Here is a 27,063-nt window from a genome sequence, read left to right as displayed (position 1 = left end):
AAACCTTATAAATCAACAATGTATTATCAGAAGCATTACATTGATAGAGGAACATTGTATAAACGATGTAAGAAATGGTGGAATAGAAAACATGTTTTGTTAACAATACTTTGGATTAACCCATCTTGGATCGTTGTATGAGCGAACGAATCAACGCGAACGCAGCGTTTGTTCGCGTTGGGAACGAATTATTGGACGTTGTACAGCGGCTGTACTGTAAAGTGCATAAGCCCTTTTTATATTGGTCGAATGGGATGACAAGTTAGTGCACGCCCGTCAACTCAACTCGAAATAACTGGACAAGTCGAGTTGCAGACCCAGCTGGCGGGCAAGTCAAGTAATTTCAGCCCTCCACCACCCAGATTTTAATCTATCAAACATTCTGCTGTAAAGTCACCCAATTCAACAAAATAAATAAGTAAGTAAGCTGGCTTGGTAAGTGCTGGCATTATATCATTTTATTGTAATACTTTTACCAAACATGAAGTAAAGAGAAAACACTAAACATTTTAGGTATAACATAATGAAGAATTTTTATGGTATCTCTTTAGCTCTACATACAAAAATAACTAAATGCGATAAACAGGTCACTACCTACAGTTAAATTACTAGCTGTAGTCTGTTATCTTAATTGTCCAGATGACTCACTCAATTTTGTGTGATTTTCAGCTTTATTGAAATCACAAAAATTATCAAAATTATCTCGAGTTACTCTGAGGAATGACATGTACTCATCTTGTACAGCAGATGCAGTGCCCTTCTCCTAATCCAATCTCTTACCTAACGTGTTTCTCTGTTTACTTTATTTTCCACTATTTTCACTTGTAATGGGGCATTTGCTGACTGATTTAAACAGTTCCGTATCAAACAATCAATACTTTCTTCAAAACTGAGTGTGGATACAGTCTTCTAAAACTACACAGTGAGTAGAATGGGCCGAGTAAGTACGCTAAGATTCCTCGACTAATGTAAACCAGCCTATATCACCACACTACTTGCGGCCTTAACTCAAGTCTGTCTTTAAAACGAAATTAATTTTAGTGCTTAAATACATTACTTGTGCTTTTGTACTGAAAAAATTATAACTATATCTAAGGAAAATAAAAAGTTAAAACCACTATTGAACGGATTATTAGAAGTTTGAGAAAGTAAAACTAAAAATTGAGAAAGTAAAACAGAGTCAAGTAAGATCAATGTTAAAAATGCTAAGTTGTCCAAAAAACACAAAACTGCACTCTACCAAGCAATATTATAACTATTAAGAGGCAATATTAAAAATGATGAGCTGAACTTGTCATCTCTACTACTGAATGAGATATCTCATCAATGATCTACGATGGGTTAAACATTTTCACAATTCAGTCACAACAAATTGAACCAAATACATTCACTTCAGTGCTGACAATATACAGTAACAACAACTGCTGCAGCATCTGTAGCAATAGCTTGCAGTATATGAGCTAGGAGGCACTGCTGTCAAAGCGTAAATTCACTGCTAATGTCTCCAATCAGAGAGGTGGTGAACTTACCACGGAAGCTGCCGTCTCTGATCGTAGACCTTCAGCAACTGTATTGAACATTATGAGTTTCAATATTTTTCTCAGCAGTGAATGTGTTAATCTCCTCTAAATATATAGTGCCAAAATATTGCCCAAACATTCTACTTTTATATTATATTTCACTGTTTCCATACTAATGAAATGGTGAGTTTTGTCGTCTTGTTTGGAATGTTTGATGTCCATAGTTTCCATATAATTTTTACAAAAAATCAATATTAAATTATTTTTCATCTAGATGAGGTTAAACCACTTAAAGGCCGATTTATAGGTTATAAATGTGAAAATAACAACATTCTTTATAAAAAAAAATTTTAAGACAAAAACTGTAATTAATTGATAAAATTTATAAACTAAACACTCACCTAAAATAAAAAAATACATGTTTCATATGATCCAATCTTAAAATATAATCATAATTGTTACACCAGATTTGCACTGTATTTTTGATCAAAAACCGTTTTCTTATAAAAAAACTGAGTATTTGATTAAAATCAATGTGCTCATTTTATGTCATTTATATAGTGGTTGTAATCAGCGGCGTAACTAAGGGGTGATGAGAGGATACAGCCCCCTCCAAAAACACTAAACAATTTTAAAATATATGTTTGACAGCAACGTACTCAACTTATTTGAAATACAGCAGTTAAGTGTTTTACTGTGAATTAGGCCTATCTAATTTATTTAAAATTAGATTTATTCCATACCCTCCAATGTGGTGAGCTAGATTCGTCCCCCCAAAGCAAGGGTCTTAATTACGCCACTGGTTGTAGTTGTAATATGATGTGATTATACATACCTAACTAGGTGCTTACTATAGCTATTACAATTGTGTTTCCTACTACAGCATGTAACTACCTAAGTGCACTTTTTATGCCTTAAAAACTTATAGTACAGGCCATGAGTTAGTTAAATGAAGGAACTGGGAACCCATGTAAGGGGAAAGGCAACGGTAGCTCTTGTGGCATTCTGCAGTGACCAACTGTGTAAAAAATTGGTCAAAACAAATGACAACAAAGTTTCATAAAACGCATATCACAATAGCTCACCTCACAGAATTTTACAAAACTCCGAGCAACAGTTGTGTTGTCGTGGCAGTTCAATTGTGTACCTGATGAGACTATTAATAGGTATCTCTGATGTCGAAATAATGTAAATGTTTCGTTTTGAGCTTCTTCGTCATCGACTTTCTTTGGATCTCTTCAGACGAACATGACTCCAAATTCCAGGAGTCAAGTCTGAGACAGCATCAGATACCAGACGCTCCAATAAAAGGAAGGTGAACTGGAACTAAACTCAAAATTCAAGTTCTGGTGGAAACCTTTTACTTTTTTGTTGTTGCAATTCAAGTTGTGGAGCTTTGCAATTCCACTGATCCACATCGACTCACTTCTACAGAGACGTTGTTGGGCAACTTTACGTGAAGGACGAACTCGTGAGTATGTAGACGATGACTAAGCATCTCATCAGAAGAAATTCACATTTCATCTATCCTATTCCATAGCACCATACTCAGAAACTTGTGAATTCAAACAGATACATAATTTCATCCAACAGACACATCATATCAGAAACCTTTTTTTAATGAGTACCTGCGAGATTGCATGTAAATTTACTATTCACTTGGTTGGTAACAGTAATTTTTAACTTTGAAGTGCTAGTTATCCAACAAATAGTGCAAGTCTTAATTAAATAGTAAATCTGCTGCTTGGAGTATCTTTAATTTAACATCAAACTCTAATAGCATTTCTTCAGCCACTTACAGCTTTTCTCACTGACAAAAAAAGATCAAAAGAGTCTACAGAATTAGCACCCAAAATAATATACATTTATATACGTACTGACATTAGGTTTAATGGGAAAATGTATTACTAAGGAGCAGATTGGCCTGGTTTCATTTATTTTAAGCATCTCCCATGCAATAAATTACCTTTTCAGTAGCATTGTGTACTTCCTATAACAGTAAAAGTAATGAATACAAAATTTTGCTTAACATTTTGGTTAACAATAATTCAGAATTCAATGGTTAAAATAAACACAATTTTTACTTTGTTGAAATAACAACGTAAATTATATAAAAGTTACTAACAAAAATATACATCACATACAAGTACGTTTTTTTATTTGGTAGGAGAACTATTTCTATCCCAATTCTGATTAACTATGGTATTTTGGTTTCTCTATCCATGCTTACAAAGTTCACAACAAGTTGTCTGTTTCTTCGTACAAATTTATAACTTAATTTCATCAGTAGTTTTGGACGATAAGTTAGGTTGCGCTCTGTGCTAAGCATTTTATTACCTGAAAGAATTTCAAAATGGTCAACAGTTTTAACACTGATGAGAAGTGATCAAAATCAAATGAAAAATTGTATTCACAGATACGTTTTCTATTGCATTATTATAAAAACCTTGTTATTGAACTCAACATTTCGAAGAGAGAGAGAGAGAAGAGAGATAAGACTACGTGGGTATAATGTTTATTGAACAATTTCTCGCAACAAAATTAAATATAAAATAATAAATTTTATGTCTTATTACCATTAGTGAAAATCTTGCAGGCAATTTTAATTTGTGTTTCTTATATCTATTCAATAAGACCTGACATCCATCATTTGCAAAAGCTAAGAGACAACCTATGCTCCTCCTCTTGGAAGATATGATCCTGGATATGGACTGGATACATAGATCAAGGGTGCTGTTCTATCAGTCAGAGAGGTTTCCACGCCAGAGGTGTTCTTCATCCTCTCTGGATAGCAATGACGGACCTGTTAACCCTTCACATGCAACATTCAGAATTCTTCAACTGATGAGAAAAAAAATGTATTAAACTGATATAAACAGAAAAGCTTAACCTTTACAAAGAAGTTTAGCAATGATATTAACCAACTTAGCAACTGAAACCCAAAGACAAATAACCTGAACAAGAGACTGGAAAATGAATAGTCTGAATGCGGACAAAAACGTTAAGTACGAAATTTAGAATGTAAAAAAATAAGTGTGAAGTTATGCCTAAATTGGAGAAGAGTAATCTGATAAAATTCAGGAGAAAAGAGTTATAGGAACTTAAAAACTGTTTCGATGTGTTTCCACGAAAAAGCTACTCAAGAAAGGCAACGAAACAAAATGTTAATTGATGCACTTAGTGAAGAAATTTCACCACTGCAAACTGATAAAAAGGATATTGAGGGTATATTAGCAGAATAATACAGTGTTATTGTTACAATGAATAACAAGTACGAGGGTCATTCAAGAAGTCCTTAGAAAAAAATAGAAAAAACCAATTTTGGCCTGAATTTAAAACAAATTTTTTAACATAATTTCTTTTCAACTCTATACATTTGTGTAAGTGTTTTCCAATTTTTTAAAGCCATCTAAAAAGTAGGATTTTGGAAGCTCCTCAAAATAGGCATTTGTTTCGGTGATTACTTACTTGTTAGACGTAAACCTTTATTTGCCAAACCATTTACACACGACTGGAAATAGTCACTAGGGACCAAATCTGGTGAATACATTGGATGTTGTAATAATTGGAACTTTAATTCCATAATTTTGGCCATTATAACTGAGCATAAGTGCACCCGTACATTGTCTTGATTAAACAGAAACTTTCTTTTTCAGATGTGGACATTTTTCCTTGATTTCTTTCCTCAGCCGTTCCAATAATAATGCATAATATTCTCCTGTAATTGTTGTTCCCTTTTTCTAGTAATGATTTATAGAAAGTACATTTATAGAAGTTTACAAAAATGTACAACAATGTAGGTATTTTTATTTTTCCAAGTCAATAGAATCAGGCACGAATAATTCATAAGGCCATCCAAGTCAGGTAAGACATCATCCGTATCTACCAAATAACATTTTCCGATTCACTACCCAGTACATTCCTAATACCACTACTGTTCAAATTAATACTCATTGTGAAATGTACAGAAAATCATTTACCCAACAATAAAAAAAATCATAAAAATCCAGTCAGTTCACTAAAATCTTGCACAAAAACATGTATTTGTACACACTAAACAAGGAAAGCCTAAAAGATCCAAATAAGTAGCAAACAATACACTAGTATTGATAATGGTGTAATGACAACAGAGAAATCATCACGGCAACGTTATATACTAGCAGTCGGCAATTGTGCTACAGAGCGAAAATAAAATACTAGATCATCGTTTTCAGTGACTATACTGTTCCTTATAGAAGTTATTCTTTTTGTTGATGATAGTTAATATGAATTTCACTACTTCCAGACAACATGAAAGTAAAAAAATTAATGAAGCTATTTTTGACGCATTAAGCATTTTGCGATTTTACAAAACATAACCTTTTCAAAGAGCTATTGTATAAACATTTTATTTTCTAACTGGCTCTTAAAACGTTTCTGAAAGCCAAGAATACACTATTCAATAATATTACTCATGATCATGTAGAACGTAAACTCTCGACAAGAAATTTTGGAAAACATACAGTAATTTTTACGCGTTCATAATTACATGAACAAATTGCAATCAGAAATGTGAACGTACAATTTTAAATTTTTGAAATGAACAATACAACGTAACTATAGAATGTTTTACAGTATAATACTGAACCTCGGATCTTTATCTTTAGATTTATGTAAGTTTTAGTTCAAAAAAAGTGAGACTAGACTTTCTGAGAGAGATCATATTACAACATTGTTAATGCATCTAATAGCTTAGTGCCATTTGAAAATGTTGTAAATGCGTAAATTGCAAGGTAACGGAAACCATAAGGCAATGAAACTGAAATGCAATGCTAAGAAATAGAGAAGACAGTCTGTGCCTTCCGTTGAAAGATTTTCTTGTTTGCTTTTATAGATTATATGATGGTCAGAAATTTAAAATGCCTTTGTATCTACATAAAGAAATTATAGTAAAAATATCATAAATACCTATTAAAATGATCCCTAAGCCATTAAATGCTCAATACACAGTGATTTTACTTTCAATACAAGAAATCATTACTAATAATTATGTACAGCTTATACAGAAAAATATCACATTATTGCTAAACTCTCAGAGAAATTAAAAAGACTATCCTACGCTAAATAAATAACGTTCAGTGTGATCACGATTCCTTAGCACGATAATATACTAACAATGTGTAAAAATATTGCAGCCTAGGATTTCTCTAGATTACAAGGTCGTTGTGGTTCTGAGCCATCGAGACTGGTCCCTCCTTCGTGAGGAAATTCCCTACAATACCGGCGATGGCTGGAGCATCCTCCAGGTGGATGTGGTGAGTTCCCTTCACCTTGTGGAACTCGAACCTGGATGAATTCTCTCTGATCACGTCCAACAGCTGATGGTAGAGTTCTGGATAGGCAAAACTGATACCAGGGTCTGCTCGTATGTTGAGATAATCGCACTTGATTTTTGCTGCGTACGCTAGTACGTGGTCTTTGGAAAAACTCGCCAAGCCAGCAATCTGAAAATAAAGTTGTAAATTTATAAATTTTATTTAGCCGTTCTTCGTTACCATCAAAGTCAGTAAACCATGCAGCTTTCAATTAATTCCATTAAGTTATATTAAAAATATAAGCCGAATAATTTTAGTGTGGGTAAGAAAATGTATGGTACTTTGGTATTATCTGGAGACCACTCTGACCCTATCTACTATTTGTTAAAAGTGAATACTTAACGATGTACGCATTATAAATAGAAAAAGTTAAAGTTATCATTTATGAGTGGACACGAGATCTGATCTTAAATTTAGGTAGTATCTCGAGGGATGTTTTCCCTTTTTCGCTAGAAGTACGGGTTGGCACCACTGAAGCCAGCACTGATGGCCACGGCCATTTTCTATCAGTACTTTTCCGATTTCACGTTGGACGATCTGGCACGGAACAAGGTCAGGAAACTACTCATTGAAAATGCCTCTGGTCATCAGAGCGGGTTTTGGTGGTACCTTTGGCACCATCCCACACTTCTAGTGAAAAAATAATAACATCCTTCGAGGTAGTACCAAAATTCACGCTTAGATCATGTTTGTGGTCATCATGATTAACTTTAACTTTGGTACTACAAGTAACATATTTATGATAGCCTAATGTATATAAACAACATTTTAAATAATGAATCTACATGAAATTATTACAGGAAGAGTTGGGGGTTTGGATTTGGATTTGAACAATTCCTATACCTGGAAGTGGAAGACTGTTTTAACTAGACTGTTTGTCTGTACAGAACACACAATCAAACACAAGGTTAGTAACAAGTGCCTTGTGCCTCTCTAAGGTTAGTAACAAGTGCATTGTGTCTCTCTAAGGTTAGTATCAAGCAATTACTTTGTATTTTTAATGGTGCATTTAGTTCATATAATGGTAGTATTAAAAGTGGCCACTGAATAGCACTATAAAGAGGTATTCTTGTCAGGACTTTCCTTTTTTTAATTCAGCAACATTTTTTTCTTAAATCTTGCAATGGCATTTTACGTGGTGGATAAGGTGGTGAAGGATTTTTTCAAGGGGGTGGAGCCAAAGGATTTCAAATTGCTCTTTTACATCAAAACTTAAAATAAATCCTGAATAATGGAGTAAAACCTACAAATTGAGTTTTATGCAACTTGATCCTGACTAATAAATGTATTTTTCTGGTCCTTTTAATAGAAGAGAGCAGTTGAAACATTACTATTTTTTTGTAATTATTGCATTATACATCTTTTTGTTTGAGAGCTTCATATCGTAGGTTTTAAAATACCACAGGTAAATTCTGATTCATAAGCAACTTTATCAAATATTGCAATAAATGTGTTTTCAAAAACTTTTCAGTTTAATAATCATTAACATTTTGGCATACTATTATATTTTTATTTAAATACTAGGAGAGTTATTTTTTTTTTTTAGTTGGAATGTTTTGGCTTGGGAAAGTTCAGAAGATATTTCTGGATTTAAGAAGACCAGTTTAATCTGATGCCCTATTCAAGTATGTTTTAAAGTAAAATTTTTAAAATTATTTAATATATTTTATAATTATATTATTTTTTTGAATAATGCAAATTTTCAAAATTCTTTACTTTTTACTTTGATTTTGTACTGTGAGGAAGCCATCCATTTTATGAATTTGCCAAAACTAAGGGTATAATCAGATTCAACAGTAGAATACTGTATATTTGATTAGATTTTCCAAATAAATATTATGAGCCACAATTTAAAATAAACTGTCATATTTTCCAATTTTTTTCTCTTGCTTTATAGAACACGCATTTTACAAAATCCAAACTCAAGTATGTAATTCTTTTTTGAAATCAACAAGTATATTGAGTTTGGTGAAGTTTATTTTAATTATCCACGAGATATTCATAGAAACCCTTTCTGTCCCAATAAAGAACAAAAATCTTATGTTTAGTGTAAACATTTTCCAATTTTCATAACAGTTTTTTAAAAGGCCAAGAAATAAAACTTTCTATACTACATATTTGTATAGTGTATGGCGCTAAATTTGAGGTACATGTTTATTTCTTTTCTACAGCTCTTCGCAAATTCATAGTTTTGTTAACTTTTACATTTTTAGCAAAAAAGTGTTATTTCACAAAACAAACATGACAAATTGAGTATTTTTTTTATTCAGTACTATTTTAAAGAAAACAGCTATTTTGAAATCTTATTATGACCTAGAAGATCTGTGCTTATATTGGTTACTAAAAATATATTTAAAAATACACAAAATTACAAATAAATATAAAAATATAGTACATAATATTTTATTTAAAAATTGATTTAACGAAATTTCAAACACCAGTTTATGGATTAAGTCAGTGAGAAAGTGAGTACCCATGTCAAGTTAACCATACAGTACCAATAGTAAATAAACAGCATTTTAGTAACAATTAAACTTTACATTGAATTTGAAATGTCAGATAGTAGTAATGCACACATGTGGTAACCTAGTGAATATGTAACTCATGGTAATGGGCATGGCAGTAACAGAGAGAGGGTCATGGTTGAAGTGCTCTTGCTGTGAGGTATTATCTTTCTGAGTCAATGAACTGAATTGAGAAATATTCCTTCTATGGTCGTTAAACTTTACAATAGCGCCTAAGCAAAAACAAAAATTTTAAACATTTTTAACAACAGATTGGGTAGGAATTTAGGCTTACTTTTACGTTTGGAAGGTCACAATTCTTTTTCTTGCAGGTAATTGCAATTATGAAATGTATTATTTATCTATGCTATATTTGCAGTAAAATTCCAATATAATTTTTATATGCAAAAAATTAATTGTACTCATTATTTTCTATAAGTAAGTTGCATCCCCTTTTAACTTTTTTGTTATTTTGAATTTATAAAATTTGTTTGCAGTAATCTTACTAGCTACAAAGGGCTACACTAATAATATTTTTCAAATTTTTGACCCTCGGGGGAGTGGGGGGTAACTAAAAAGTTTTAAATAGCACTTATAGTCTTGTAACATTTCATTTTGAAGGTCTTGATTAGTTAATAAGAAATACACTTAAAGAATTGAAATCGGACTACTCTAAAAGAAATGGCAGCACCAAACGTATAATGTTGAAAAGAAATTTGCATCAACTGTATATCTTGCTACAATCTTTCAGAATATGAAGTGAAAGGCTACAAGTCAACAACAATAATTTTTTTACCACAGAGGTAAAATTCCTGAATAAGGCACTTTTTGAACTCTTTTATTTTGTTATACCTTTTACATTAAAAAATGTATTTAAATGAAAATAAAACTATTAAAAAGTTAAATTTGTAGTCCAATCAGTTATGAGTACTGGACACTGAATATTTTAAGTAGATATTAATATAATTAACAGATGATCACTTCCATACCTCAAATAAAGAGTTCAAATTGCTCTCTGTGGACCTCCATGCAGTAATACAGTCTTTGTTCAAACATGTTCCTGACATTTAGAAATGTTTCATTTGTTATTTATTTGCATTTAGTCTCTATTCGCTCTCTTAATTGTTCAGTAGATTCTGGCTTCTGAAGTTGCCCTGAACTCCCTACAATAATTTTTGATGAACTGTCAACAAAGGGTGGCTGTGGATGATAATGTTCAGAGCAGCTATGAAAAAGTCATCTCGGGTGTCACACAAGGATCAATTCTTGATCCACTTCTCTTCCTGATCTATTCAAATGATAACCCCAGAACATGTCCAAAGGGCAAATTCTAATGTATCCATAGTTACCTCAGCAAGTAAAAAAATGTCCTTCATCAATCCTAAATTCAAAGTATCCAACAACTCAATTCCTGGTTCAATGCAAATAAATAGCTTAGACCTAAATCCTAGTGAAACACAGTTTATAAATTTTCATTTAAATAACTGCAAAAATCCTCAGACAGACTCTTCAAATCTCCAATATGACTTCAATACTGTTTCTTGTATTACATTTCTTGGCTAATTGATTGATGATTCTCTCACTTGGCACCAGCATAATGGTTCTTACTTATTTCCTAAACTCAGTAAAGCTTTATATTCAATTCTAACTCTTTCTTGGGTTGCTGATCATCTAACTTTCTGCCAAGTGTACTTGCTTATTTCAATTCCTTAATATCCTATGGTTTGTTTTTTAGGGGGACCTCCATTGAGTCTTCTAGAGTGTTCCTTCTACAAAAAAAGGTCATCAGAGTTCTAACTGGCGCTGGCATCGGAGGCCCATGCAAGGAAATGTTTAAAAATCTCAAAATGTTACCCCCTTCCCTCCCTGTTTATATATCAATATGTAGTTTTTGTCAGAAGTAATTACAACAAATCTTTAAACAGGAACCATGTACATTCCGAGAACTGGTGGGTTGTTTCCAGTTTACTTGTTATATTTTTCTGCATACATTTCTTCTACTATACATTCATATTTTCCGTATTCTGTTATCTTGTATGCCACATTAATGAGCTATAACCATAAAAAAATTAATAATAAAATCACACTACTTTTAATTTTTTCCAAATATTTGATTTAAAATAATTTGTTCAGTGGAAAATCTTATTTTTATTACTTCGAAAAAATATAAATAAATTGTGTGTTACCACAAAAAAGCTATTTTTGGAAAGCATTTACTTTGCTATCTGAAACTTACATTTAGAAAAGAATGTGAACACATTTTTAATAGTTTTGCAAGAAATTAATTACATCTTGTTATTCTTCAAACATTGGAGAAACATTTGTATATCTTGAATTTCTTTCAAGATATTCCTTACTACACAAATATAGTGAGTGCTTAATATTAAATTTTCATGCAGAATCGTAAACATGTTTTTGAATTTCATGTAAAAATTAGCTTACAATAAATATTTACTAAACAGAACAGTAACATACTGCCATACATGTCCTGAAAAAGCTATATAAAACAAGGTAAATTTAGAGTAAGTGTTGTAGTCTGTAAATTTTTTTAAACTAAGCTTTCAAAGTCTGAAAACAACACGATTATTTTGAACGGTTAACATTGCACAGATTTAGTTAGGGTTAAACAGTGCCAAGGACAATTAAAATGTAGTATTTCACCTTCAGCCTGGAATCCCGGGAGAAGAAGTACGTGTTATTGTTATCCGGAGAAGGCTTCATCCCTCTCCTCATCATCACCTCACAGTTCTGCCGTGACACCGAGCCCTGGTACGCGTCCTCCACGATGTCCAGCATCGTTTGGCGCTCGTAGCAAGGCACACTTGTCGCAGACATGCTCTCGTACTTCAGAAACCTGATAGGCATCATTATGGATAATACCATGGATTATAGGATTGACCAAAAATCTTGGATGGCTTAGTTACTTTGCACAGGAAAGTATTAACAAACCCTGCTAAACTCATATTAATCACAACGTCACCATGTATATGACTCAAATGGACAACCTACTTCTTCCAAACATGTGTGGCAACTCAATCAAACTTTTCCATTGTTGGTTAGAAAAAATTGTGTTTAGTGGAGTTTTCAATTTTAACCCAACAAGCAATGCTTTTGACACACTGTTGCCTATAAGAATATGTTTATTGTCATAAAGCTAAAAAAAGCAATGAAACAAGTCATGTATAAGACAAAAATATAAACATAAACCAAAGCAGAAGTCTAAATAGACAAATTTAGTAGCCTAAACATGAAGTTACCAAAACAGTTATGCCACAAAGTCAATATTATTTTAAATAAATAAATAACAGGACTTTAACAAATAATCAAATAGCACGTATAATAAATAAATAACAATATGAAAACAAAGCTTCAGAAACTACAACAGCAGAATTAAATTTAAAAAGTTCATTAATTCTTTTTAATTTGATTCATTCAAAAATATAGTTTGGATAAATACAAATACAGAATTAACAGTTCAAAATTGAGTCATACAACTAAATAGGTTATATCCATAAATTAACAGTTGCACTGTTAAAAGATTCTTATATGGAACTGTATACTAATTGGCTATATTATTATATTTTGGTTCAAAATTAATATCTCTTAGTTAAAATTTTGTTTCACTAACAGAATACAAAATTACAAAATTGTTTTGTATTATTGAACAGAAAACAATAATTTGCAGAACTATCTTTACTAATCATACATACACTACACAAAGGTGAAGGAGGATTAGACAATGTTTGCCACAGGGATCCTTCTTGGGTCTCATTTTATGTATCTTTAGAGGTGAGATGGTATTTCAGTAATCAGTACCTTGTAACGGTTACTTTTCTCCAGTATCTGTAATAGTTACTGGAACTAAAAATACTGATGACAGATACTTTTTATCTAGTACTCCATATGGTCATAAGATAAATATATTTTCTCGTACTGATTACTTTAATCCTGAAGTACTCATATCCTCACTGATACAGAATACTGAAATAATGATCTGAGACTGACAAATACAAATACCGCGATCGTAACTGATTTTATAAAATGTACGTAATACAGTACATTATGAGTTGTCTGTAATAGCTTTTTATATACACATTTAATGTAAACTCTATTTCAAAATATTGTTGCCAAACTGCTATTACATGTACATTTGTATATCTTCCAGAATAAAGGAATTTCGAATTGAATTTTCATTCTGATATGACAAGTTGTTCTTTAAAACAAGTTCACTTCAATAAAGACAAAATGATGGACCCACCTATCAACGCATATCTTTGTGCGATCTACGATAGTTTGCGGACTCTCGACCCGAGGACAGACGATGTCGATGGAGATCAGTTTGTCCACCTCGTCAGGATACGTGGCGGCGTACAAGAACCCTACAGCGCCCCCGAGAGAGTGTCCGACCAGCGTTACTTTCTCCAGCCTCAGATACTGCACCACCCTCCGCACAACCACCAGGCTGTCCCACCATATATAGTAGAACTGACCCTGAAATGAAGGTGGCAGTGAGAAAAACCTACTTTTTTATTTAAATATATCTATCAAACATTTACTACACCTAACACATAAATATGTTTTATATACATGTCTGACAGTGTATTTCATACATGTTTTGTGCTGTACTGCTCTTTTTCATAAAATTATAAATGAGTATTATATTTACACCCACATAATTAATACAAAAAAGTATAGTAATAACAAAAAGTAAATCATACATTATCAACTTTCAGTAAAATATGTTTTAGGAACCCAAAATGAGGAATTTATAAAAATGACCTTACTTGTGGTGTGATGTGTGTGTGTTTTATATGAGAAAATAGATGTACAAACATGGCTTATAGTAAAAAATGATGTAGATTTCTTAGTAATACTTTAATATTTTGAGAAAAAATCATTTTAAAAATGGATTTAAAATAAGAAAAAAACTTGTTTTTCTAACTTTAGATATTTTCTTAACAACATTTTTGAAATATTAAAAGATTATTATGAACTATGAACTTATAATCTGTTTTTACTATTTGGGAAATCACTAAAAACAGCCATATTTTGATTATGCAAAAGTAGTTTATAAATGCCCAAATAAATTAAAAAAAGGGTTTGAATTTTTTATTATTTTTTTCACAGTAAAAACACGTATTTTTACTTAAAAGAACAATAATTCTAATAAATTATCCTATAATTGCCATTATTGTGGGTCAAATTTATGTTTATTGAAAGAATATAAAACTACATTACTACAAAATTTTTTGAAAGTGAAAAAACTCAATTTTTATTTTGGATGAAATGTAATTAAAACTAAGACAGAGAGCCCTTACAGGTGATCTGATTTTAATTGGAAAGCAGATCTAATTTATTAATGTTTCTTGATAACCCTTTATTATACTAGATATATCAAAAAATGTTCATGAATTTATTTTAAATATGTTTTGTTTGTTCAAATTTGTTAAATAATGTTTTGTTCAACAATCAACAGGTTGATCAGTGATGTAACCTGAATACTATACTGCGTACATGACAAAATTATTACTATTACTAAAACCTTCTTTTATTTTTAAAATAATATAAAGTATTAATGATTGGAGATTTTTAAATTAGCGAAATGTATGGTGGAATACCATTGTCTTTTACCAACATTTCAATTCTTACAAAAGAAACACTAATCACTTCATGGTAACAAATAAATGGGAGATAACTGTCATTATATAAACATTTTTAATTCGTAGAACAGAAATTTAAATAGTTTACTTATATTTTTCTCATTTATCAAATGTATCATAAAATTACATAAATATGTTCATCAGTAATATTATGTAATCCTTAACTTTTGTACCTTTCATCTCTTATGATATTTCTGAAATATTGTTGAAAGTTTGTTTTCTTCCCTATTTAATGAATTTAAAATTCATTTGTATAAAATGGGTTTTGGATAAGATGATATACATATTATGTTTAAAGAGTCTAAAACTAACAGATTTTTCACAAACATACAGCCTATTAAAACAGTACATGATTTGTCCAACTCGTAAAAGCAATTTTTATAAACCACATAATTGTGTTTTAAATGACATAAACTATTAAATTACATTAAAATACAAAACCAATATTTAATACATATTATTGTGAGGCCTTTCGATATCTTCATCAGACACATCACAAAATAAAAAATGATATCGAAAGGCCTCACAATAATATGTATTAAATATTGGTTTTGTATTTTAATGTAATTTAACAGTGACCAATATAAGCTCCATCTACAGCATTTCAACATAAACTATGTCAATAACACAATGTAAATATTTTAATAATATTTAAAACAGAGTTTTATTTCTCAAAATGTTCCTAAATGTGACAAAACATGTTTCAACACTCATTTTCACTACTTCTCAATTGTTTGGTGTTTATTCTATAATGTATTTGTTTTCAACAAACACTTTCTTACCAAACAGAACTTTCATAACATGTTTACACGTATCTTCAGATAATACGGAGTGGTCTTTGCCACAGGGTACATGATTGGAGAGCTCCACAAATTAAATTGATTCAGTGTGGTTTTTCCATTATCCATTTGCAAGTCCAAACAGCAATTGGAAGTTTTAAAGAAATTTCCACTGATTCAGATCATTTCAGTGTGGGTGATGTAGTTTTGTGAACACGTGTCATCTCTGTGACCTCTGTCGTCAGATAATTACCAGTCAGTCACAGTCACGGGCTGCTCTGTCGGTGGCCTTGAGTTGCCCACCAAGGTCTCATGCTTCTCGTGCATTGCTCTTTTACAGCAAGCATGACTCTCACATTCATTTAACGACGTCTGCTTACTAATCAACATTTTAGTACTGTACGTGGACAAAGTTATGAGTGTGTGGTGGCGTTATCTTTACCATTTTGCAACACTAATTAGCGAAGAATGCAAACTGAAAGAAAATCGTGTGGTTATTGCACCACGTCCGATTGTAATTATGTAGATTTATCATGAATGAATCACCCAGTAGTTTAGCATTACCAATATCAGCAGTAGCACTGTACCAGTTCAATATAAAGAAATTTATCCACTTATTTAATTTGCAAACTGTCAATACCATCATTCTATATCAAATTGAACAAAAAATAAAATAAACTTAAATTTATTTATTATTTACATTTCTGTACGATTTTTAAACATTACAGTATTATTTCATCTCAAAATATACACTCACAGTCCTATATGTATATTTTATGATTGAAAACTTATTTATTCAGAATCTTTGCAAATAGATTATTAAAAGTAGTAATTTCAATCAGGTTAAAAATTTACAAAACCAATTTTGTTAAATTTAACACTTTTATTGGTTCTCTATAAAAACGTTTAAAAACAACTTTAGCTAAGGAGAATGGACATAAAAATTTGAAATTATATAATACTTTTTTCTGTAACGTTATAATTCACTGAAATATGTTAACAATAAACATGATAAAGGGTACTACCTATCTTATATCCTTAATATATTAAAAATACATCTAATAACTAGTTTTAGCAATTTATTTTTATTTCACTTTTCTACTTTGAAGCAGTTTACTAACGCTATTTTGTTATAAATGATAAACGCATGCTAGATTTTGGGTCAGCACCAGAGACTTTGCGTCATACCACAGCGGACAACATCCTTTGATAGATAGTGATTCTCAATGGAACGATATTTACAATTTTCAATTTATATAGAGTATAAATCATACTCCATTTGGGGTGCATGGAAATTAGAAAGATGTTCCCAATCATTGGAACTCAAACATCATGGTTCATAAAGCACTCACGAATAAATATCCTTCGGTTAAATTTTCTTTATTAAAATATATAAAGCCAATTGTTCTTTAAAATCAAAGAATTCATAAAAGTATAGGGTCATTTTAACATTGGTAACATTTCAAGTCTAGAGACAGCCAATTTTGTCCGAAAGGAGCTCAATGACTGTGGTTGGATATTCATATCTATTCATGTCAAATTTCATCAAATTCACAAGAGTATTCATGTCATAGTATGGGTAATGGTCCATGAAGTTTCAGCTCTTGGGCTGCACATCTTTGTATAAAAGATAACTATGGAACTTCACTTTGTTAAATCCTAATCTGGTACTTTGGGATTATACCGACCACACCCAGACATGAATCGTTATTTGACATTTTGCTTCTACTGATTACTAGATTAGCGTAGAACAATATTTCGTCAATATAAAACAGGAATTGTCTTATTGCAAACCCCTCCCCATCCTCAGATAGAGGTCAAAGTCGAGCGGTCTAGTAGATAACGTGATTGCAGAGTCTCGCCGCCCGTTCAGCTGGTGCGTCGCTTTGTTGTACTTCCGTGTTTTACCTCTACACTTCTCCAAACACAAAAATTCAACAAAAACAAACATTACCAAACTAAAACTAAACTCTTTATTGAAAAAACACAAAACTTGTTTTTATTCTTGATCACACTCCGCCATCCAAAATGCGAGTGCCTCTGGCCATCAGCGCGGGCTTCGGCACCCCGCGCTGATGATGTCGACGAAAGAAAAACACCCCTCGAGATAGTACCTATCAGTAAAATATCAAATTCTAGAGGGGCTGATCAGAAATATAAATTGAATTGTAATGGAAAGGCAATTATGTACCGTGCAAATCATGTGATGGCCGCGCGGCCTGCCGTAATCGGGATTCTCGAGAAAGATAAGATAACAGCGACGACAATACCGATCACAATACCTGGAAATGCTTGTAATTTTGTAATTAAACAGTTGCTTTTTCGTTCTATCACGTTTTGTTTCTATAAATTTACATTTTTGTGTTCTTCATACTGGTGTGGTCGGTATAATCCCAAAGTACCCTTAATCTATACAACATATATGCCAATTTATGTTCAAATCAATGTTTGTACTGGACATGCACAACTTTCTCTGACACGGTGGTTAGTAATGCCCCCGGTGGTGATTGTGAGTACCATATTTACCGGAGGCAGATGAGAAGAGAATCCGTGGCCAGGGAGGTCGATGCATAGGAAGGGAACATCTGCTGGGAGCAACGGCGCCAAGTTGTCGAATGTTCCTGCGTTGTCTTGCCAGCCGTGGATCGCAATGACAGGATTTTTGTCTTGTGGCCCCCACCATTTACCTGTACAATCCATTTTGTGAGTTAAACAAATGAATTGTGAGTTAAACAGTTTGACGCAAAACTGTTCTTGAAGAATATGTTAATAAAGAATATTGTCTATTGTCTATCACACTGTTCTACAAAACACAGTTATTTCTAAAATACCATATTTCCATCATGGTTATAAAATCAAGTCTTGACTTAAACAATAATGGGAAAAATGTTGTGCTCCCTTTGCAGGTGACTGCTTTTACTGGTATCCTTTGTTTGATGGTTTTGAAAACAATACCAATGTATAAAAAGTAAAACAAAATAAAATCATTTACTCCTAACAAATTTTATTAAAATGTACAGTTATTACAGTTTAAATGTGTAAAATGGGATAATTGTTAACGGAAAACGAAAACGAGTTGATTATATTTAACAAACTAGATCTTTGTATGGATGATTAACATACAAAACTTTTAACTTATCAGTTTGGCCTTTGTAGTGATGAAAAAAATATTTAGTTATAAAACAAAATAGTTGATAGGTGGTCAAAAAGAGCATTTTAGGACAAACCTACATATAAAAACTTTCTTCCTTTTGGCCCCTGAAACAACAATTTTGCTGAACACTTATTGGAAACTGACCATAACTACACAAATATTGAAAAGAACATGAACATTTTAAATATCAAAAGGAAAGGAGAGAAATTAAACACAAAAGAAGAATTACATCTATCTAAATTATAATAAAGATCCTCATAACATTTTAAATAGTAATCTGAAAAATAAGACAAATCCAATTCTTGAAAAAATTGAAGTATTAGATACAGATTACTAATTAAAAATTACAACTGTATCATTTAAATTTAACATATGTTTAGATGGTCCACATGTGTATATTTAATTGTTTATTATTTATTTATTTAGAGGTTAATGTACACTGATGATGGTTAAAAACCAAAACACGTGTATGTAAATAAAAGATATATATATATATATATATATATAACCCTATAAGTGGAGTTAATAACATAAATGTTTAGTAATTTATAGATCTAAAATACAACACAATTATAGGTAGGCATATAAAATATATATATATATATATATAAATGTTTAGTAATTTATATTTTATAGGCCTACCTATAATTGTGTTGTATTTTAGATCATAACTTTTGTTTTACTATAATAACACAGTATCTTTTAAAAATCAGACAAAAATTCATTGGCTGAGCATTAGTGAAACTTATTATTCGAGACAAGAGAAATTTCATTCCTGTCTGTCTGTCTGTCAGCATAACACTTGAAAACGAACTGACCTACAGACTTGAAATTTTGCATTAAGCTTCATTTCTATATGGGCAACATTAAGTTTGATGATAGTGTATGTCACTCCATACGATTTGGCTAAGCGTTAGTGAACATTATTACATTGGTCTTATGGGTAACAATGATGTCAACAAGAAAATAGGATGAATAAATTTGTACACAAACAGAGTACACTAATATAACTAATATAACGTGACGTAGTACACATGCAGTTACAGATTTGAAATTTTACATACAACCTCAGCAAAGCCTGTTATACAGCCATGATGTGGTGCATTCCAATATTGTAGATAATTTATGCACATACATGTAGTAGTATACACAAATACATATTTAAATAAAACAATCTCCTAAGTTTTTCTCAATATTCAAACAGACATGGACTGTAATCGACCAATTAATAGTGTTCAAAGAAAATTACCATTATTTATTTTTATTGTTAGAGGTTCATTAATTAATACAAATTGCACACGGTACACATTACATATTATTTACACATAGTACAATACCCGACGTTATCATAATTTATATTTAATATTTTACAAAAGATTATTTATTGTTTAGATGTAATATTGTCATATAAACCTAAAATATTTAATTTTGTAATAAAACATTTTAAAGTTCACATTCACTACCGTACTGTTTCTTTAAAAAAAAATTTAGTGTACATTGTTTCTAAAAAAATAAAAAAATAGAACAAAGTTATATTAGATGAATAGGCAAATATACTTGAAATCCAAATAAAATCAACTTTTTTAATCTATCAATTCACAGCTATTTAGAAATTTGTTTTCAAGTGCATAAATTTCCAGGTAGGGCTACCCACAATAGCTTGTGTTCAGAATAGCCCATGGGGATTTCTAAATAGTAAGATTCTAAACACCACTTTCACATCTTGGTATAACCTTGTGCAATGGTCATTCTCACAAATCATGATGATTTGGCAAACCTGTTGTACTGTGAGAGAAATGGCCAGTCATTATTAACACAAGTCTTATCCTTCAACTTGTGATAACCGATTCTGCACAGTCATTTTGAAACTTTTTGTATTAGAAATACTGTACAGCATGATTAGCTAGTTCTCAGATTTCATCTTTTTACATTATTTGCGAGTAGTCCAGTGAGTAAGCATTTTTAGCCCAGTCTTGAATATTTTCGTAAATAATAGAAGTGGGAATAGATAATAGATTTTCTCCCACATTATTTTTAACCACAATACTTCAACAATCTTGAAACTGGAAATGTTCTAGCCAACCCAAAAGGTTTAATAACAAATAGAAAAGTTAACATTTTCCACTCACCACTAATGTGACCCCAAGGAACTGGAATTTTAATTTCTACAGGCTCTCTCGTTCCCAACGTTTCGCTCATGTTAGATTCGCTTCTGAAAAAGTAAACAATATATTTTAAATTTTGAGTTTAGTTCCAGTTCATCTTCCTCTTATTGCAGCACCTGGTATCTGACGCTGACTCAGACTTGACTTCTGGAATCTGGAGTAGTTTTTGTTTGGAGAGATCAAAAAAGTCGGCAAAAAAGAAGCTCAAAATGAACCTTTACATTGTTTCGACATCAGAGACACCCAGACTACAAAATACAATAATAGAGTAATTTAGATTTTAATTTAGATAGTTTCAGTCCAATATTTAACAATCTGTGTTCAATATTCCTACAGCCAATTTGATTGTCTTGAATTATGTCAGTAGAAATAGTCCCACATGTCAAAATTTAATTTTGTATTTTTTAAATAAAAAAAAAAAAAAAAAACAAGGTTTTATTAGCGGCTTTATAAAGTTATTATTTTGTAGATTATAACCTTTTTTATTTACTTGTTTTAATCACAGTAAATGTAAATTCAGCAATAGATAACAATATTATGACCACAGTAATGTATGTATAATCAGCTGATTAGAGCACCTAAAATTTAAACAGCTGATTATTGTGGCTCACAAGCAGTGCTGTCACATAATCACAGTGGATAATGATAAGTACTTGGTTTTTAAAAGCACATTTTCTCCCTTATTTATCAACTGATTTTCTTAAACTTGGTAACGTTGATAGGTAATTAAATTGTCTAACTAAAATGTAATAACTATGGGTTTTTGACCATTATGTTGTTCTTAAGATATTTACACTTAAAAGTTTTTAAGAATCTGACATTTTTAAAATAAAGCTTGTAAAAATTGAAATTTTTTCTGAAATTAGATCCTTAGATTATGAGGCTATATACCAAATTTCAACTCATCAAAAACATCTTTTATCAGAATTAAAAATATTGAAGTGAAGAAAAAAAAGGCTATTTGGATAGTTAATTAACTTTTAAAAGTTTTAATATGAAATTTTGCTTTGTCTTTGATCCAGAAATAATGCCTAAAATATTGGTAGAGAGTTCTGGGACATTATATAGATACAATAAGAAGAAAATACTTGAAAATTATAATTGAAAGTCAAAGTAGAACCTCAGTTCTGATAATGAAAACTGTAGCTGCAACCATATTGTTTGCATTATAATTAGCATTAGTCCCAGACCAGTTTTGAACATTTTGCAGCGTTTTAATGTTAACAATTAGTGTAATCGTTATTAATGATCACATAAATATAGAATTTGCCTTGTTGTTTTCTAACAGTATTATTAAATGGAGAACATACTAAAATGATCTATATCATAACATAAACCAAAAATCTAAAAAGTAGGGCAATGGATTGCTACTCAAAACTGTATGTAATACCTGACTGGTACAAAATTGTTGCACTTTTTAGTATTTAAGATTTTTTGCATGTTTATATGCATATATAGGGATTTTTGAAACCTGAAAAAGAGGTTTGATTTCAATCCTTACAACTAGTTATACTTGTAATATATAATGATTGCAAATGTCTGAAATCCTATTATCTTTTAAATCATACATCTTAAATAACATACTTCAAACAAATAATAATCTAACTAATCTAATATATTCAAATCTAATTAAAATTTACAATATAGGTTAAGACAAAAAAGTCATACCAAAGAGTTACGGCTTGCACAAATCATAATACATCTTCATGGCAAATACTAAAAAAAATTCTATTACCTTTACAATCCTTCCATCGTCAAAAGCAAATTTTAATAAAAAAACCGATGTGTAATTTTAATAAAAAAACCGATGTGTAATTGTTTCATTAACTCGTCTAATAAAAATTTAAAACAGACCACTTTAGACGTTTTTAAAACTTTATTATAAATAATGTTTCACGTAATCGTACAAAGAGCCTTCCGATATGTCTAACATCGAAAGGCTTATTATAATTTAAATGCATGAAAAGGAAAGTATTTAAGGAAGAAGACAAAGAAAATAAACTATAATCAGGGATGAATTATAAATTAAAATAGACTTAGTGTTTTAAACCATTGATAATTTATTTGTTTGTGATTACATACTTTGTAAAAATTATCAAACAAGTGTACAGATTTGCATTGTAAAGGAATATTTGTCCTAATGACTCTTTTAGTTTCTGGTTTAGTCTAGATAAAGAACTAGAACTTATCATTTCTTGCAAACTAACACTAAGATAATAAAAACAAGATTACCATAACATTGCCAATGTTTCATTTTTTATATATTTGTTATACATTTGGTTTACCACAAGCAAAAATTGTGCACTATTTGAATAAGTTAGAATTTTGGGTAGACTTTTATATATATACAATAGCCCAAATGAGAGCGACAAAATGTAACAAATTGCTTACCTTCAAATTTAGAACATAAGTGTAGAGGTTAAATCCTCAATAACAAACAAAATACTAGTTTTAAATGTACGTACTAAACCAAAAAGTTATTACAAAGCACTTTATTTTCATAGGCTTATTCGACTAGCACAACCACAGTAGTCCATGCTCACACTTCGCGATTTCACAGAAGACTATCGTTCGATACGACTCCAATTATTGAATTTCACAGAGTTATCCTTGTCCATCTAACAACTTCACGCACGCCACACGAGACACTGACATTGAGTCATGCTCTCTCTCTCGCTCTCTCTGTAATAACAGCTGTGAGTTGACGCGTCGGAAAACTTAACAGCTGATTTAATACATCACTCCGCGAAGGCTGATTTTAGAAAGGCGTTGGTGAAAGGCGAGAGAATGGAAAGCGATTCGAATTCAAACTACCATTGCACAATTTATAGGTATTCGTAATAATTATTGTTGCTGTGACAACACATTAATAAATAATAAATATTCCTGATTCTTGGTCTCCATTTATTCCTTAAATATATTTATTTGTAAAATATACTAAATGAATTATCCATGGAAGTTATGGTATCCATAATATTATTGTTGCTGTGACTACATATTAATAATATTCCTGATTCTTGGTCTCAATTTGTTCCCTAAATATATTCATTTTTAAAATATACAAAAAGAATTATCTATGGAAGTTTAAAAAGTATGTATTTTATTAGAATTTCTTTCAAAGTTAACCTATCTATTCCTCAAAAAGAACAGAAGTATAAAACCTCAGTAACAATTTTGAAATCTCATGTCCTTTTCATGTTAATATATTTCCTTATTTTTTGTTAATCTAAAAAAATAAGAAAATATAAGAGAATACTGTTTTGTTATATTTTTCTATAAAAATTTAACATACTACAAGTAGGTAATTAAGAATATTCTTACAAAAAGTAAGCTTAAGAATTACTGGAAAATAAGGTTACAACAATTCATGAAAGAGCACTTTGAAACAATTGGAAGTGTTCACTTTGCATATATGAAAGAATTTTGTTTTTCGTTTAACAAACTTATATAGATAACAAGACATTGATGTTCTAGCATTAGATGTTAGTAGGTGTCATTACAGGATTACAAGAATTGACAGTGTTTAGTAGATTACATTTGCAAACTGCAAAAGTTAATAGAAATGTTCAAAATCGCCCAACTGACACTCTTTTTGGTGTTACAGGTATTTTACACTATAAATAAATGTATTACCAATTTATTGGTTATTTGAATCAATAAGGGACCAAATTAATTAGATATTCTTGGGATAGCTGATTACTAGTAGTGTGATCAGTTTATTTAAAATTAATACTATAATTATATAAATAATTCTTAAACTTCTATCTAAAGTGGTTTATCTAGTATCAGTGGTTTTGTAACTAGGATTCGGGATGATGGAATTGAACTAAAAATTGTGTTGCGGGCATTATTTTAGTGAAATTAACGATATTGCGGACGAGAAATTTATTAGATTCTACCCTATTCTGAGTTATTGAAAAATTCATATGATAACTGTTACATGTAGGGCATTTCTTATTATGTATCTTTATTTTTCAATTTGGGAAAACAAGTGTTTTATTAATATTACACTTGTATGATTTGGGATTTAATGTTTTTTATTGACAATTACAACTTGAATCTAAATCCAAATCTATCACGTGGCAAGATAAGTTTTATATGTAGACTTAAAATTTTGCACGAATCTTCATTCTTTTTTGTATGATTGTATGTGTAGCCTGCGAGACATCTATAAAATGAAATATTTAAAATTTTGCATGCAACCTCAGCTTAGCCTTTAAGACCCATAATGTGGTGTACTTCTATCTTGTAAGTGTAAACCAGGCTGCCATACATTCCTACTATCAGTTATGGTGATCAAACCCACGATTCTATGGCTAACTCTGCAGCCATCCTGACTTGATGTTTTGGATATGCAAATAGGTCACTTGCGATTTTGCTATACCCTGACTCTCAACAAACCATCTGTCAAACCGCCGCTAGTTATGTTTGGATGACGTATATTGTTCTTCAAACAATCTTGAAGGGCTCCTCTTGATGGGCACATTGGACAAAGTAATAATGATTATGTTCTTCATGCCATAATGGATCATTTAGCTACCCATTAAGGAAGCTTGTAAAATATTCACTAAAAGTTCCCGTTAGAGCTCACTCTTTTCTTCTGGTAGCCTGGGTGTTCGGCCATACTGAGAAGCTAATAAAAAAAAGGAAATCAACAATTGATGTACAAGAAACAATATTGTTCAGAAAACAAAAAAGGAAATCAACAATGGATTTACAAGAAACAATATTGTTCAGATAAAAAAAATAGGATGAGTAATGGATCTTGAGAGCAAATGGTTTTTAAATATGTAAAATCTCTTAAGTACTTCGTATATTGAACACTTATTTTACAGTGGGCTATCACGTACTGTAGCTGATTGTTATGTTTCAGTCTTACCAAAAGTTTTAGATAAGTATTGAGTTTATTAAGTCTTAATCTTAAGATTTTATACAGAAAAATATTATTAAATTAATAAGGAACTTAAATTTACTTACCATTCCTTGGAAGCAAGTGTTTTAACTGTGAAGTTATAAGTGCCACTAAAATTATTAAATTCTTGTGAAATATAATTTTTAAACACAGAAAGTGCTCTTAATAAGTCATTATAAACTATTTAAAATTCTATAAAAAAATTAATAAAATTGAACACAAATATCCAGAGATTTGACTACTGTAGTCTTCCTGAGGCAGGAGTTTTCAAACAGGATATCCCATCACGAACAGCTTGCAAGAACATCAAGTACAACTGAAAATCAGCTGTTGACATTTTATCTGGCAGTACCAGTGCAAGACTTTGCTGATATCAGTGGACAGACAAACTGTTATGTAAATATCAGTAAGGTTTTCTTATTTACTAGTGCCTCTGCATTGGTGCTGTAGAGATAAAATCACTTATAGAAATTTGCCCTGACCTACATATTATTTATTGGCCATCTGTCTGTGTGTTCTATGAAAAACTTTATTGTGTCCAGATTGTAAGAAACTTTAAAATGTGTTAGAGCAATTTGTTTGTATGATTTTTTATACTTCAATCTCCGTATAAAATCAAATAGAAAACAACTGAAAACTCATACAAGTCGAACTTAAAATATTCTATTGCTGAATGAAATTCTTTGATTAATTCATTGATTCAGACTCGAATACATACAGTTTAACTAATTTTAGTGTAAAAATTCTTTTCCCTGTTGGTCAATATAATATGAGTTGCTTAAAATAAAATATGGTGGAATCTCTAAAAATATAAACTATAAATACAACTAAATTCAGAGTTGAAGACATAGTCTTTGCTTAAGTAAAGGAGCATCCACATTGGTCAGCAATAATTGACAATATTTATACAAAGAATAAGACACCAAGTAAGATGTTACCTTTTATGGAACAAAGGAAAGAGCCTGTGTAAAAGAAATAGATTTGTTTATTTTTGGAGAACAAATCAAGATTTGGA

General features: G+C 30.9%; 1 protein-coding gene across 2 annotated transcripts; it reads right to left on the bottom strand.

Moving 5' to 3' along the window:
* Positions 1 to 26,368, bottom strand: LOC124366420 (probable serine hydrolase). 2 transcript variants are annotated; one of them, XM_046822964.1, is made up of 6 exons: positions 26,114 to 26,368; positions 21,101 to 21,183; positions 18,344 to 18,504; positions 13,637 to 13,869; positions 12,040 to 12,232; positions 1 to 7,003 (listed from the first exon to the last, which is right to left on the bottom strand). In XM_046822964.1, exons 2-6 carry the CDS (start codon positions 21,168 to 21,170, stop codon positions 6,707 to 6,709), a joined length of 954 nt encoding a protein of 317 aa, XP_046678920.1. In that variant the 5' UTR covers positions 21,171 to 21,183; positions 26,114 to 26,368; the 3' UTR covers positions 1 to 6,706. The 2 variants fall into 2 exon arrangements, with proteins under 2 accessions (XP_046678920.1, XP_046678919.1); XM_046822963.1 differs by lacking the exon at positions 26,114 to 26,368 and adding an exon at positions 23,528 to 23,800.
* Between the last annotated feature and the right edge of the window lie 695 nt (positions 26,369 to 27,063).

Source organism: Homalodisca vitripennis, chromosome 7, assembly GCF_021130785.1.
Source record: "Homalodisca vitripennis isolate AUS2020 chromosome 7, UT_GWSS_2.1, whole genome shotgun sequence".
Lineage (NCBI taxonomy): Eukaryota > Metazoa > Arthropoda > Insecta > Hemiptera > Cicadellidae > Homalodisca > Homalodisca vitripennis.
This window is presented reverse-complemented; position numbering and strand designations above follow the sequence as displayed.

Coding starts and splice junctions, on each gene's coding strand:
- LOC124366420 (XM_046822964.1), bottom strand. CDS start 21,170: ATGAGCGAAACGTTGGGAACGAGAGAGCCTGTAGAAATTAAAATTCCA. Junction 13,870..18,343: donor TCTCTTCTCATCTGCCTCCG/GTAAATATGGTA, acceptor CCTTCATTTCAG/GGTCAGTTCTACTATATATG. Junction 7,004..12,039: donor CCCGGGATTCCAGGCTGAAG/GTGAAATACTAC, acceptor CTTTATTTTCAG/ATTGCTGGCTTGGCGAGTTT.